Source organism: Moschus berezovskii, chromosome 18, assembly GCF_049115385.1.
Source record: "Moschus berezovskii isolate FMDL1 chromosome 18, NW_MosBer_1.0, whole genome shotgun sequence".
Taxonomy (NCBI): domain Eukaryota; kingdom Metazoa; phylum Chordata; class Mammalia; order Artiodactyla; family Moschidae; genus Moschus; species Moschus berezovskii.
In genome coordinates, this window is record NC_142477.1 from 74,182,109 (window position 1) to 74,198,241 (window position 16,133).

The following is a 16,133-nucleotide window of genomic DNA, read 5'->3' on the forward strand; positions in this document are numbered from 1 at the left end:
ATGGGGAAACAGTGGAAACAGTGGCTTACTTTACTTTTCTGGGCTGCAAAATCACTGCAGATGGTGATTGCAGCCATGAAATTAAAAGATGCTTACTCCTTGGAAGGAAAGTTATGACCAACCTAGACAGCATATTAAAAAGCAGAGACATTACTTTGCTGATAAAGGTCTCTCTAGTCAAGGCTGTGGTTTTTCCAGTGGTCTTGTATGGATGTGAGAGTTGGACTGCACAGAAAGCTGAGTGCCGAATAATTGATGCTTTTGAACTGTGGTGCTGGAGAAGATCTTGCGAGTCCCTTGGACTGCAAGGAGATCCAACCAGTCATCCTAAGGGAGATCTGTCCTGGATGTTCATTGGAAAGACTGATGTTAAAGCTGAACCTCCAATACTTTGGCCACCTGATGCGAAGAGCTGACTCATTTGAAAACACCCTTTTTTTAAATAAAATTTCTTATTAGAAAACTGAAATTTACAATCTGTTTATATCACTCACTGAGTACATGGCATTTAAAAACAACATCATTACAGAAAAATAACAAAAATACAAAGTTTTAAAACCTACGGGATATGGAAAACATTATCCACTGAGGCCTTAAATATAGTAGACTTTACATAAAAAGAAAAAGCAATGAGTATACAAGTATACAGCCAGTTTAAGAAGTTAGCAAAATAAACAGAATAATCATAAAGAAAAGAAAGCAACTAATACATACCAGGTATTAATGCAGTAAAAATAAAGATAAAATTGAGAAGCTCAACAGAGTCAAAGCTGCCTTTAAAAGCTTCCGTAAAAAGGGAAACATCAGGTAACAATAATCAACAAGAAAAATCTTGCAAATAAACAATACTCAAAATGGGAATTACTCATAGAAGCATTAAGAATATAAATAATAGAAACAACTTTATGCCTCTACATTCAAAGATTAGTTGTCTCGTATGCAGGGTTATCATTACCATCTTTCTAAATTCCTTATATATGTATTAGTATACTGTATTGGTGTTTTTCTTTCTGGCTTATTTCACTCTGTATAATAGGCTCCAGTTTCATCCACCTCATTAGAACTGATTGAAATGTATTCTTTTTAATTGCTGAGTAATACTCCATTGTGTATATATACCACAGCTTTCTTATCCATTCATCTGCAGATGGACATCTAGGTTGCTTCCATGTCCTGGCTATTATAAACAGTGTTGCGATGAACATTGGAGTACACGTGTCTCTTTCAATTCTGGTTTCCTCGGTGTGTATGCCCAGCAGTGGGATTGCTGGGTCGTATGGCAGTTCTATTTCCATGAAAACACCCTGATGCTGGGAAAGATTGAGGGCAGGAGAGGAAGGGGATGCAGAGGATGAGACGGTTGGATGGCATCACCAACTCAATGGACATGGGTTTGGGTGGACTCCGGGAGTTGGTGATGGACAAAGAGGCCTGGCGAGCTGTGGTTCATGGGGTCGCAAAGAGTCAGACACGACTGAGTGACTGAACTGAACTTGCATATCCAAGAATGAATATTACTTTGTTGTTAGAATGAGACAGGGTTCAGTGTCAAATATAAATACATTTTTAGATTTTATTTTTACAGATGTTAGTACTAAGACGACTTGATCATAGAAGAATGAACATTTCTCACAACTTTAAAGATTATTTCCAAGTTGTCATGTCAAATACTACATAGTGGTCTGTTAGGAAAATTATCTTAAATTATCATTAAAACTCAATTCAGTCCTCCAGTTTTTTTGAGAGCAAAGTACTGGAAACCACCTGAGTAGTAAAATGGTTTTTTGTATATTCACTGGAGAAATTCCTTTTCTTAGTTTCTGGGAAATGTACTAAAAAATCTTAACCAAGATTTATGAAATGAATATTAATTTTACTGGTATAACACAGATCCTCTACCAAAATTCCTGTGTTCTTCAAATTCAGCTTCCTTTGCAGCTTCTTAGGGCCACATGATTAGGTACTAATGAACAGTGAGCAGGAATAATGTGCTTCTGAATAAGCTGGTGAGCTTTTCCTCTATCCCAGCAATACCGGAGACCATGGATTCTAGATGGTGTACAGTAACACAAGATAGAAGGTAAGCTGACTCCATTAGACCTTGTATGAACAAGACATATGTATGATGCCATTATGTTTCCAGGGTGTGGACACTGAGTAACATGTCAGCTTGACTAAGCTAAACTACATTTCTCCAAATTCTGTTCCTCTGTGGTTCTGACCAGGGTGAGCCACCAGATGCCAGGATTTGGAAGATGGAAGTGAAACTGTAGCCCACATACACTGTCACTGATCTGCTTGCTCATTCACCTCCTTCATGTGAGCAATAGTTGGGTCTGCAATTACTCCCCCTTCCTCTAGAGACTCCTCCAGTTTCTCCAATTCCTGGGCAGGTGTGTGTGTTCAGTTCCCCGACAAAGGGCTCCAGGCTCTGCAAGACATATATACCACCAAGGTCAGGGCAGTGAGAACTGACACAGGTTTTGACTGACTTTTATGCCTGCTCTCCCCCACCTTATATCTGTTTTCTTGTCTTGACTGCCTGCCCTGTGGACTTGAAAATCCAGCATCAACACAAAAACTACCACCTTACAGAGACTGAGGTCAACTTGTACAAAAAGCCCCTTAGTAACCATCTTACTGGTGCTGTTTCCCTGATTGAATTCTGAATGATGCACAGTTAATTTGCCATGGTGGCACAGTGTATTCCACTCTACACCTTTTCTTACCCTTTTACTTGGAGGTCTTACGTAACTTGATAAGTTAAAAAAAAAAAATTGGTGGGGAAGATACAAATGTTAATTTCAATATATTTGCCAATAAATTAATTGATGAAATGTTTTTTCTTATGTGCTTTAAATGTATCTTCCTAAAAATTACAGAACTAAAGATTTACCTCATCTATTAGTGGTACTATCAAACCAGTCAGCCAAGTTAGAAAAAGAATGGCTTTGTCTTTCCAGTTCAAACAAATGTACTCATATAGGGTTGCAGAGTCGGACACGACTGAAGCGACGCAGCAGCAGCAGCGTGGGTATCATGACAACTATCTTTTTTTCTAGATTCTATACATAGATGGGTAAGGTGTAGAACCTTGTCATGTGGATAAAATAGGGGCTCCTACCTTCAATACTTTCCAACATTCTTTTTCCTTTGCTTTCACAAGATTCTTCGTCAAGAGAATTTTGTTCTTTACATTAGTTGGGAATGAGTTAAGTCAAAATTTCACTGTACTATCCTTCTTTACAACGTATCTGAATTCAGAAAAGTCAGCACAGGTCAAAATAAACCATTTTAAAGTACCACTCTTTACCTTCAAAAGTATTCATAAGAAGAGGAAAGACACAAAGCCCTACCAAGGGTTTATGGTGCCTTGATTACAAGAGAACTCACCAAGTTCAGTATTTGAACTAACTCTTTTTTAGGGGGTAACTCTCAGCTTTCTGTTGCTGCATATCAAATTATCTAAAAATTTAGCAGCTTAAAATAATAAACATTTATTATCTCACACAGCCTGTGCAGGGCAGAAGTTGAGGCATGGCTTGGATGGGTGGGTCTTGGCTCAGGGTATCTCACGAGGTCAAGTTTTGAATGGGACTAGTCATCTAAAGGACCAACTCGGGTGGGAAGAGATGGCTTCCAAGACGGCTTACTCACAGGTCTGGAAAGGTAGAGCTGGCTGTTGGCAGGTGGCCTCAGTTCCTTACCACACGGACGTTACGGAAGGCTGCTTAAGTGTCATCATGACACGGCAGCTCGCTTCCTCCAGAGTGAGTAATCCAAGATAGAGGGAGCATAGAAGAACCCACAACTCTCACGACCTAGTCTTGGAAATCACACATCCTCACAACTGCCACACACTCTTTTGGGTAAATTTAATATAAAAAATTATTAACTAGTAACAGGGCACTGGAGTAAAGACAACTCTGAAGAATACAGAAGTAGCAGTTACAGGGAGAAGCCACTACCTTTGAGACCTAGGCAGAGTACTCAAGGGAAGGGAGAGACTTGGAAGAATCCTCCCACCCCCACTGCTAGGATGAGATTCAAACCTTACTAGAGAGAGGATAGTTATGGCCCACTGGACGGTGAAGTCTGCTGTGGTGCTACAGGTTGGGGCTGCCAAGTAGGAAACTGCCTGCTAAGTGCCACTGAACTCACCAGGAAGCACTCTCTGGATGTTCCAACCAGACACGTGTGTGTGGGTTCTGCAAGCCATTTGCTGCTGTGCCACAAAGGCAAGAAGGAAAAGACTTTTCTGGAACAGGGAAGAGAAGACCCTTCATTTGGCTGTTTCCCTCTAGGGTTCTCTATTGACAAAGTTAAGCACTGTCAGCTGGCAAATATTTACAAGGTCCCACTCCAGTATTTCAAATCATGGAAAGGAAGGGTGGATTTGGAACTGAGAGGCTATAAATTGCTAATAGGCACTTACAGGCTCTGCTACAGAAAAATGTATGTATTTGATTATGAAATGCTGTCCGAGACCCCTTGAGAGTATCACATTATATATACAGTATGTATATCACTCTGCCTTTGTACAATCTGAACAATTCTGAATATTGAAGCATATCTGGACCTCAAGGTTTTGGTTGAGGGATCATGGACCTGTATCAGTTTATTTTTGGCATGTCATATAAACCCCAAGGTCTTCTGCCATTGTCTATGACAAATCTAATTGCCAGCTGCCATTAAGCATGAAGAAATTAAAAAATATGTAAGTACCTGAGTTCTTGTTTGAGGACAGGAAAGAGCACAGTGATAAGTCTTGGCTCAGCTTGCCTCTTACACAGCTTAGGAATGATTTCTATCATATACACAACTTTTTCATCTCATTGAACTCCTAGAATTTGACCCAATAATATTAGTATTTTTTTCCTCTTAAGGTGGGATATGGTTTTCATAAAAGGATAGAAACCTTGAGTTATCTCCATTATAGTTCCAATGCCCAAGGTTGCAAACTCAAATATCTATATGGGTTAAGTGTGCAACTTAAACAAGTAAAGCATGCAGATACAAGGCAACAGGGAGCAGTGGTAACAGTGGCAATCTATAGAGTTCATGCTTTACATAAAGAAGGTAACTGCTATTCACGTGCATGTGTGCTAAGTTGCTTCAGTTGTGTCTCTTTGCAACCCTACGGACTATAGCCTGCCAAGCTCCTGTGTCCATAGGATTTCCCAGGCCAGAATACTGGAGTAGGTTGCCATTTCCTTCTCCAAGGGATCTTCCCGACCCAGGGATGGAAACTGCATCCTTTAGGTCTCCTGCACTGGCAAGAAGGCTCTTTACCACTAGAGCCGCCTCAGTTCAGTTCAGTCGCTCAGTCATGTCTGACTCTTTGCGACCCCATGAATCGCAGCACGCCAGGCCTCCCTGTCCATCACCAACTCCTGGAATTTACCCATACTCATGTCCATCGAGTCGGTGATGCCATCCAGCCATCTCATCTTCTGTTGTCCCCGTCTCCTCCTGCCCTCAATTCCTCCCAGCATCAGGGTCTTTTCCAATGAGTTAACTCTTCACATGAAGTGGCCAAAGTATTGGAGCTTCAGCATCAGTCCTTCCGATGAACACCCAGGACTGATCTCCTTTAGGATGGACTGGTTGGATCTCCTTGCAGTCCAAGGGAATCTCAAGAGTCTTCTCCAACACCACAGTTCAAAAGCATCAATTCTTCGGCAATCAGCTTTCTTCACAGTCCAACTCTCACATCCATACATGACCACTGGAAAAACCATAGCCTTGACTAGATGGACCTTTGCTGGCAAAGTAATGTCTCTGCTTTTTAATATGTTATCGAGGTTGGTCATAACTTTCCTTTCTAGGAAGCCCCAATTCTATTTAACCCCTGCATATTGCTGCCATGCAGATCCAATACAACCAGATAATCTAATTTTTCAAGACAAGTTAGAAATTCAGATTTGAAAATGTGTAACTGTCAACTTTGAAACAATAACTAGTGCAGGAAAAACATATATAATGGGGGTTCATATTTAGCTTGTGATTCCAACCCTAGTCCCATGTGCTAGCTCCTGTGGCAAGTGCCGACACTTTAAAGGTCTTGATTGGCTGGGGAATGTTTGGTCATTTTTTATGGTTTGGACAATGTATATGTTTTATCTGTGTTCAAATGTAATTACATTAGTGGGCCCCAGTGAACCATGCCTCGCAATTCACAACCTTGTATAGGCCCTTTCCACGCTGACTCTGGGCTTGGCCATCTGGCTGGTCTTAGCCAATGGAATGTGGGGAACCAAATCTTGGTAAGCATTTGTTCACTGGGGCTTGTCCTCTTGGAAGCTAGTCACCATACAAAAGCCTGAATGGTAAGAAGTTGGTAAAGAGAGGCCCTGGAGGATGAGAAACCGTTTTGATGAGCTCTCAGCTGATTGTGTTCCCATGAGTAACATCAGCTTAAACTACGTAGGCCCAGCAGAGTCCAGTTAACCCACACAATGTAAATAATAATAAAGCACTGTTATTTTAAACTACTATGTCTTGGAGGTGGTTTGTAAGATGCAATATGTAACTGAAACAGAGGTCATTTATTTTAACCCCTTTATTCTACTAATGAACGTATCAAGGCTCAGAGAGGCAAGGGGTATGGTGAAAATCAGACACCCGAGTTAGCAGCAATAACTTTCTAATTCTGTGCTCTTTCAGTTCCTTCAGGGGAAAGCAGAAGGTAAGGACTATGAAACTCAAAATCTACCTGCACAGAACTTTACACTGTGTCCTGCCTGCATGTAAATTACTCAAATAACTTGATTTCTGGGAATGGAACGATTTCTAGGTCATCTAGTTCCTTCACTTTACAGGTGCAGAGAATGCAACATACTTGAGAAAGGCCGACATTTGGAAGCTGGCCTGATACAACTGGATGGGTAGTAAAGCTATTAGGTGATCAACCTAGCTGTCTAAGCTAGGCTTCGTGTTCCTCTGTTAAATATAATGTCACAGAACAATTAACGTTAGACAAAGTCATTCTGTGACCATGACAGATCAATACAAAAGCAATACCACTCCTTAATTACGTTTGAACACAGATAAAACATATACATTGTCCAAACCATAAAAAATGACCAAACATCCCCCAACCTGGCTAATGAGGGACGCCTGTTTCTCTACCAATCAGAGTTTTAGCCTCATTCTAGCATTCCTTCTTTCTAGGTAAGGTTTATTGGGATACCCAATCAGAGAATTACCCCACTTCCTGACAGCATCTTATCCAGAATAAAGCCCCACTTTCTTAAACCGTCTTCCAAATCACTTGATGACTCCTTCTGAAATGCTCTACAGTTCTTCATGGTGTGTATTCTTCCTTCCTGCACCCAGTAGTAAACTCAACTTGTTCAGCTATCGGTGTGCCCTTGCTCCTCTTTGGTTAGAGGGTACTGACAGACTTGACAGAGTTCACACAGAGCTGAAGGCAGAATTCACTGGAAGCCGTCTCCAGCTGTATTCCTTCTTAGCACCTGTCACTCCTGCGATTAATGCCTGTCTTCCCCTCATTGGAATCAAGCTCCTGGAGCAGAGGCCTTGTCTGTAAGGTTCAGAGTTGAATTTCCAGTGCCTACACTGGTACCCAGCAGAGGTTGGAAGTTTAAAAGCATATTTTCTGAACAAATGAATTAAAGGGGCTCAATATACACAGATCCCCTTTCATTTCTCAGTTCCTCCCGGTACGTGGGGAATATAGACCATAAACCTTCTCTTCCCCTACTAAATTTCCTAACACTCACTCCTAGGACGCCTTTCCTCTCAGCGCCTACCCGTCTGCCTGAGATTCTGCCGCTCGTTGGCCGCTCTACCACGCCTGAGCCCCAGACCACTCCCTCCTGTCGCACGTCGAACCCACCTGTCGCCCACACCTCACCCTATCGCAAACGCTAGCGGACCAGCCGCGCCGCTACTTCAGCGTCGAGTGGGCGCTGCAGACATCGAACGCGCATGTGCGGAACTCGGGCGCGCAAGCAGTATCTCTGACAAGTGAAGAGTTGCCTCGGAGTTTCGGTGCCGGTCCGGGTAGCCTCGGGCTGCCAGGAAGTCAGGAGAAGGTAGCCGGAAGGAGAACCCGGAGCAGGGCTTTCTGGGACGTGTAGTTGGGGCGCTGCCCAGGCCTTACTTTGTGAGAGCCCTTAAGTCTTCAGGTCTGCAAGTCTCGCATTCACAGTCCAGTGCTGCTCTCCGCTCCGAATTCCGCTTCGAGCAGCCGGGAGAGTGGCCTCCCGTCGGACTCCCGTTCCCACAACGCTCTGCGGGGCCCGCGGCGCCTGCCGGGAGCTGTAGTCCTCGCTCTGCGTACTGCGTTCGCCGAGGGGGAGGGCGGAGCTGCCGGCGGCCCGGGCGGGCTGGCAGCGAGAGTGGGTGCGAGAGCCGCCTCCGCCTCTGCCGCCTCCGCCGTCGCCTCCTCCGCCCGGGCCGTTCGCTGCTGCGCGGGGAGAGCGAGGCGGGGCCGCCGGGGCCGCCATGGAGCCCGACTCGGTGATTGAGGACAAGACCATCGAGCTCATGGTGAGTGCGGCCCGCTGGACCGTCCGTTCTTCCGTCCGACCGGCCCCGGGCGGGCCTGCCCACCTCAACGTCCGGCGCGAGGCCAGCCCTGGCCCTTCCCTGCGGCCTCGGCCCGGACCGGGCCCCCCCGCCTGGCCTGGCCTCTGGCCTGGCGCGGTTCCTCCGGATCCCTGGAGCTCGCAGGCCGGACCTGGCCCGGCCCCCTCCAAGCCCCTCGGTTTTCCTCCCACCCTCCCTCCCTTCTGTCTCCGGGCCCGTCTCTCGAACGACCCTCTCTCGCTCGGGCTGTTGGCCTTAGCTCACACTCACTCTCGCATCCTGTTCCCCCTTTAGAAGGTATTTTTTTTTTCTTCCCTGTTTCTCCGGCCCAGGCCTGCATCGCTCTTGCCAGCCCCATTCAGGCCGAGTGCGATGGTGATGGGAGAGGGTACAGAGTAGATCGACAGGGCCGTGGCCTCCGCATCCCGGAAGGGGTCTCAGCACCCTCTTCTCCACCTAGGGCTGTATTGGTGCCGGCATCGGCCCTATGGGGGAGGAGGTCCAGAGCTCTCGGGTTGGAGGCTGTGACCGAAAAGGGGCCTCTTTCCCGGCCCCCTGTGGTGTCCGGCTTCTCGGACAAAGGGTTTCCTACTCGGCCGAGAGGGATGTTTGCAGAGCAAGGCCCTAGGTATTCTGGATTCCATCTCTCCTTGGAAAGAGAAACTGTAACTTCACGTTTTCCTGAGCTGCTTTGGGAAATTGGGGAGGTGGGGGGGGGCTGTCCTTATCACTGCCGCCAGTTCTTTCTTCTAGAAAAAAAAAAAGGAAAGGGGGAGCCTACGGCTCAGGGGAAGCGATCACTCTTCTGTTTAGAAACCTTTGGTAGCCAGGCCAGACTCCCCGAACCCACCAACACCCCAGCCCCCTTCCGCCTTAGGACTTGGATCCAGAATGGGTTTTTAGAAACAGGACCACGAGAGAGTGGCTAGTAGAAACGAAAATTTGCTACTTGGTGGATGATTTGGTGCAAAAAGTAAAATATGGCAGCTGTTACTGCCAGTTTGAACATTAGGGAAATCAAACTGGGCTCTGGAGAGTTGGGAGGGGAAGTCTTTGCCTCAGCAAATGAACGTGCCCAGGTTTTCTTCCTGTGGAAACCTTGACAGTTTCTTTGTATCTCTCCAGACAGTAACCTCTTCTACCCTAGGGTTGAGAAGAAAGATGAAAGAATCTACTTAACACAGCAAAATGTTTTCCTAGCCAGATTTTCTCCAGTGTGAAAATGTTTATTGAGTCAGTGATTCCACTGGGTAGGGTCGGTGACATCAGAGCTACTTCCCCCATTTAATGCTATAAATAATAAATGGTGACACTGAAAGTCTGTTGGATAGCTGCATGGTTTCTGTGGATGATGGTGTCTGGGGAGTTGAGATGTATGTTTTAAAAATGGAAGTACAGTAGCGTAAATACAGAGGCAGCTTAATATTTGCTGTCCTTTGCATAACTCACTGCACTTCTCCAGCAGTCTTGGAAATTAGAGGGCAAAAAAAAGCTCTGGTAGTTTCTGATTTGTGTGTGTGTGTGTGTGTGTGTGTGTGTGCGCGAGCACATGTGTGGTTGCTTTCTAAGGGATACTGATACGAGTTTTATTTGATTTTCACTTATTAGGTAACTTTTCAGTACAACTTTATCAAACTTTTGTAATCAAGCTTTTGATATTCTGCAAATTTTGTAGGGGTTATTTTGGTAAAATATCCTAATGGAATTACACATACAGTACATATTCTTAAATATATACAATACCTGTACTTACAACAGGAGGAGTAAGGCATAGCAAAAAATTGTAACTTGGTATCTCTTTGAAATTGGCTGCTAAATTCTCCTTCCATTTCCATTCATTTAAAAAATAACTAGGGACTTCCCTGGTGGTCCAGTGGGTCGGACTCACTGCAGAGGACCCTGATTCTGTCCCTGGTCAGGAAACTAAGAATCAACAAGTTGCTCAGCACAGCCAAAAATAAAATAACTAGAATTTTTTTTCAAAAGATTTAAAGTACAGTATAATCCATTTAATGTCTTTGAATGGATGTGGAAAAAAATAATCTCTTCCTAAATATAACTGGCTTCCTGTGTGTTTTGATTTTACATGATTGTACTTGTTTGATCTGAAAAGATACTTCAGGCTTTTCAGGGACATTATTAAGTGGAATTCTTAGAAAATTTAACAAGAAGATTTAATAAGGTAATCATCTGGATCAGTTTTAAAAGTGGCTTTTCATATACAGATTGTGATATTCCCTCAAAGGGCTACCAGTTAAGACTCTTATGCAACTGTTTCGTAAACATGTATATATTTATTTTAGTGTTATAGATAGCACAGATACTTAACTGATTTAGTAAATCCCAGGATCAGGTGTAGGAATGATAATGCCTTAAAATCTAATTGCACATGGCTTTCTGTATTCACTGCATTTTAATTATAGTTTCCAGAACTAGATTAAAAACACTTTTTACATTGGTTTCAAAATAACATGATGAAAGGAGGGGAAGGGGTTAAACTGATGGTATTTTGAAAGCCTAAAGCATGAAATATTTTTAGATTTTTATGAGTCAGCTTCAGTACTCAAATATTTGTGATTATGCTGCCTGTACCAGTTCGGTACTTAATGGTTAACAGGATAACTTTCAATTGATATTCCAGAGTGTGCTCTATCAAAGAAAGGAAACAGGGTTTCACCAATTTCTTAATCTTCATCCCTCTACTTTCTTTGATTTTGATTCATCCTTCCTTTTTTTCTTGCACGTTTTCAGTTTCCTAGGAAATAAAACTGGTGATAGAATAATTAAATATTCAAAATGTAACCCCTGTTGTTACTCCTGCCCCTGCCTGTGACCAGGTTCACAAAAAGTGCTTCTCCAGCTGACCTACTTCATAGGATTCAGTCTTTAATATAGACTGTAAACTCTTGATCAAGACAACTGAATTTATAATTCCTGGTGGTGAATAATTTAACGGTCAAATGACTTTCGTGGCCTTATATTGGCCCAGTACGTACTTAGTTTGTGGGACTGCTTCTTAAACTTCTGACTTTGGTTTTCAGTTCAGTTGCTCACTTGTGTCCGACTCTTTGCAACCCCATGGACTGCAGCACGCCAGGCTTCTCTCTCCGTCACCAACTTTGGTTTTAATTAGCCTTAATATTACTGGTAGAAAAGGAGTAAACCATTTGGAAATACACAGAAGTTCACCAGGCTTTGTCTAGTGTGGTGGACTTCACTGGGAAGAATGAAAGCTGCATTATGTATCACATGATATTTGAGTTGTGCTCAGGCCCTTATTACTAGAAAGCATTCCCAGACTTGCTAATTGGAAGAAATGGTCATTAGGCCTGCCTGTTAGAAAATAGCAAAAGTTAATGTTAAAGGTTTGGGAAAGATAATCCTGCTTCCTCTGTGGGTGTGAGAGTCCCCCTTCCCCCCTTTACTCAAGTAATGGGCAGTTTATCCTCTGTTGTTGGCTGCTGAATGGTTCGCTTCTTGGCTAAGTGACCTTAAGTGAATCATTTCCCTTCTGGTTACCTCTGAATGGCCATATTACTTGTTGAATGTAGTAATATAGGTAAAATACATTGGATCTCATTAAGAATTTATAATATCAAATCTATTTTTAGAGCTGTTGAAGTACAGACAGGCCACAAGACCAGAGAGATGAAAGAAACTAAACGACATTATTGGAAGTAATTATCTTTTTTTCTTTTTACATCTCTCCCCTGCCCCCCTTCTTGTCTTTGGCTTTCTAAGTGGAATAAGTGGGATTGTTTAGTGACTCCTTTAAAAAATTGAGTGTCACCATCACTTATCCTCATCTGCCTCTAGCCATGTGCTGCTTTACCAAATGCAGATTAAATAGACAAAGGCTTAAGTAGGGTCCAAATGAAATAAATCACATGCTATTTATAGACCTCACTGATTGGCCTCAGGCGGCTTGTGGCTCAAATATATTATCAATTTTTACTCCTGATTTTGGAGTAGGTTGGATGTCCTTTCAGATTTGATAAGGACAAACCTGATCCTGCTCACATGTCTTGGCACTCTTGACCCCTGCCTGCCGTCTTCTGGAAACTGAGAGAGCTCTGTAGCACAGGAGAATTGCTAGCCCATTTCATAGGTTTACAGAACAGCACGAGTATTCCTCTGAGTAGTTACGTTTGGTCCTATGACTTTTAGAAACAGACTTTCCTGCGCTGTGAGGAGCCTGGGATCTTGGGTTCTACCTGGTGATGTTTACAGTTAAAGGGAAAGAAAGCATTTGAAGTCCTCACAATTCAGATTCCTGCCTCCCTTACAAAGCTTTTTCTTCTCACATTCCTCACTTATTCTATATTCCAGCCAAAGTGTGGAGGACTGTTGTTCTTCAGTTTCCTTTGTCAGCACTGATATGAATTGACCTAAGCCCAAGTATCTCAGGCTACTGATATTAATGGGAAGGACCTAATAGCTCTCCAGCCAAATTGACTTAGGTGAGATCTCAGCAATCCTCTCTTCCACCCCGTGTTGATGACGTCCTCTCCTCTCCTCTCAGAACACAATTTAGATACCTCTTCTTGATGTCAGTTTATATTATATTTATATTATAATTTTGTTTTTATATCGATAGCAGTGCCTACATGATGATCATTGTTAAATGAATGAGCTCTGGCACTGTGTGTTTATCTTGTGGCACTGAACATACTCTGGGCTTGTATTGTAGCTTCCTGTCTGTGTCCCTGTTAAATGATAAACCCCTCAACAGTGCCTTCTTTTGGTAGGTGTTCAGTAAATGTTGAGTTGCGCTTCCCTGTTGGTTGCTTCCTTGTATTATTGCTGTCTGCCTGTATCTTAGCCATTCTCTTTTGTGGGAATTCTCACCTGTATCACTAATTCTCATAATAACTTGTTCCTAATGCATATGGGACTTACCAGACCTTCCTGTGTATCATGAAACTTTGATCATGTCTAAAGCTGATTGTCCTTTGAATCCTTCACTATGTTTAGTGCTTGGGTGTGCAATAGATATTGATTGAAATTAATGTTAGATTTTTTTTTTCATGCTATGAAACCTTTTTAAGATTTCTGTTTGATAATTCTTAAGACAAGTGGGGATGGACAGGGAGAAAGACTGCTAAAGGGAAAAGAAGGGTGGTATGTGTTGCACAAACTTCTGTTCATAGATATTTTAACCATTATTTACAGACACTTAAACATATACAAATTGATTTATATACATCCCAGAGCGTGGTGATAGCAGAATATTGAGGAAACCAAATTCCTTTTATATCTGTGGATGTGAACTTGCCAAACAGTTGACAGGTTCTAAGGATCTGTGCCCTTAGAGAAACATGATTGAACATAAAGGGCATGGTCTCTAGGGTAAAACAACTGAGTTTGTATCATAACTCTCACTTGCTGGCTGTGTGACCTTAAGAAAGTTAACCTTTCTCTGGTAAGATTTCACTGTGTGTACAAATAAAAAAATGCAGGTATCGCTTCAGTGTTGGGAGGATTATGAGAGATGTATATGAAAGGACCTTGCAAAGACTTGTCTCTCAGCAACTGTCTGCCAAGCTAACTCTCCCCGCAAGTACAGGGGCCATATTTTGTCAAGTACAGTCAAGAGAGATGGTGTGAGAAAAGTTTTAGTTTTTCCCCCTGATGTGTGCATGTACTTAATTGTGAAGCTTTGCAGAGGCCTAAAATTCACTTGCTTTTAGCCATGTATTTAATGAGGCTTCTTTGGGGAAAATGATGAAATCATACAAAGTAAATACTGCCTTGGAAATCTGGGAAATACAATTACTAAGAACTACCTATTAGACATAATTAGACCTGTACTGTTATGGAGAGAACCCACTTTAACCCTGTTTTAGGTATCCTGGTAGAAGGAGACTGGTAATTGTTCATACTAACACTGAGCGCAGTGATTTATGTTTGATCAATTTAGTTTAGCCAAGGAAATTAGAATTTTTAAATTCTTATTATTGTTTGCTGGTGATTTTGACCTTTAACAGAGTAAGTGGTGACTGGATACAAGATTTCCTCCTGAGTTCTATTGTTGTTCATTGAATTAGTTGACAAAAGGGGAAAAACCTGTTGGTCAAGAATGTGCTTGTTACCCTCAGTTCAGTTTCTGCTGATCACAATTGCCTAACAGGAAGTTTGTAGGCAAATGAGACACCAGCCAGGTAGACCTGACAGTCCAGTGGGGTATCTCTAAACTGGATCTTATTAACAAAATTCAAAGATTGCCGAGTTCAGTTATATCAGCAGGAAGCATTTTTAGGAGATTCCCTCTCAGGGTTAGTCAGTGATGAAGACCTTCACAGAATGGAAAGCTGTGAAGTGGAAACAGTGGGACATTAACATGTAAATGGAAAAAAAGTTTGTGAGTAGAGAGATGTTCTAATACCTGCTGCTGCTGCTGCTGCTGCTAAGTCGCTTCAGTTGTGTCCGACTCTGTGCGACCCCATAGATGGGCAGCCCACCAGACTCCCCCGTCCCTAGAATTCTCCAGGCATGAACACTGGAGTGGGTGTGCAAATACCTAAGTACTATGAATATCGAAAACTGTTGTCTAGTAGCAAACCACTGGTCCACGGAAGAAGAAAAAATTAAGTGAGAACTCTGTTAAGAGAAAAGAACCCGAATAATTATTATTTTAGAGTTAAATTGAGAACTCTTAACCAGTTTTGGGAACTAATGATAAAATGTGTTTTGGTTCTGTGAAATGATTGCTTGGGAGACTCAAAGAGGAAGGGGCAGAGGACATGAAGAACTTAATCCTTTCTATCCTGGTCTGGCATCTGTTAATCTTTGTTTCTCTGGCATCATGCCTGCCACCAATTAGGCATTCAGTAAATGTTTATTTGAAGGAAAGAGGGGGAAAGTTAACTCACTAATGGAAAAAAAGGCCTGATGGTGCAGGAGGCTCAGAAATGAGTCTGTTAGATTGTTGTGGCTGTGTTTTGGTTGTAGTGGTGAGTTACACTTTGAAAATCAGACTGTATTGCTGTAGCAGTTAACTACTAGCCATAGCCCATTAGCATTTTTGTCAAAATTGGGTTTGTAGTTTATTAGGCTCTAGACTAATGAGAAGAGCTTGAGCACTTATTCTTTGTGATTTTGCTTACATAATGTGTTTAAGTTGGGGATATTAAGATATTTCCACCTGTTTGCTATGAAGAGGTTACTCTTAGACTGGTAGTTCAGTCACTTCAGTGCTTTGCCTATACGTGAAAAACCAGAACATCTTTAGTCTTTGCCTATGGACTATTTATTGACCAATCTCGGAATTCAAGAATTCTTTGGTTTCAGCTGGGGTTGGGATACTTTGTCACAGACACATCTTTGCCACTAAACACACTGCGTGGGCAAGGGTATAAAATTAATATTGTGGCATTAGAATTGCATGAGTTTTTTTTTTTTTTAAGAATTGCATGAGTTTTTGATTTTGAAGTGCTTTTAAGTGGCAAGATGAAGGGAGTTGGCCCTCTCAGGATGGCTGAACAAGTTCAGTTGTATTTTAGTTCAGCTTGGGCTCCAAAATCACTGTGGATGCTGATTGCAACCATGAAATTAAAAGACGCTTACTCCTTGGAAGG

General features: G+C 42.6%; 1 protein-coding gene across 8 annotated transcripts in view; it reads left to right on the plus strand.

The window, feature by feature from the left end:
- Positions 1-8,322: 8,322 nt before the first annotated feature.
- Positions 8,323-16,133, plus strand: part of FBXW11 (F-box and WD repeat domain containing 11) — a 131,532-nt gene continuing 123,721 nt past the window's right edge. For 5 of the 8 annotated variants that reach the window (XM_055421814.2, XM_055421817.2, XM_055421820.2 and 2 more), the window contains exon 1: positions 8,323-8,517. In XM_055421814.2, the coding sequence (XP_055277789.1) occupies positions 8,473-8,517 (45 nt within the window). In that variant the 5' untranslated portion in view covers positions 8,323-8,472. The remainder of the gene's footprint in view (positions 8,518-16,133) is intronic. The other 3 variants (XM_055421822.2, XM_055421821.2, XM_055421823.2) reach the window with 1 other exon arrangement.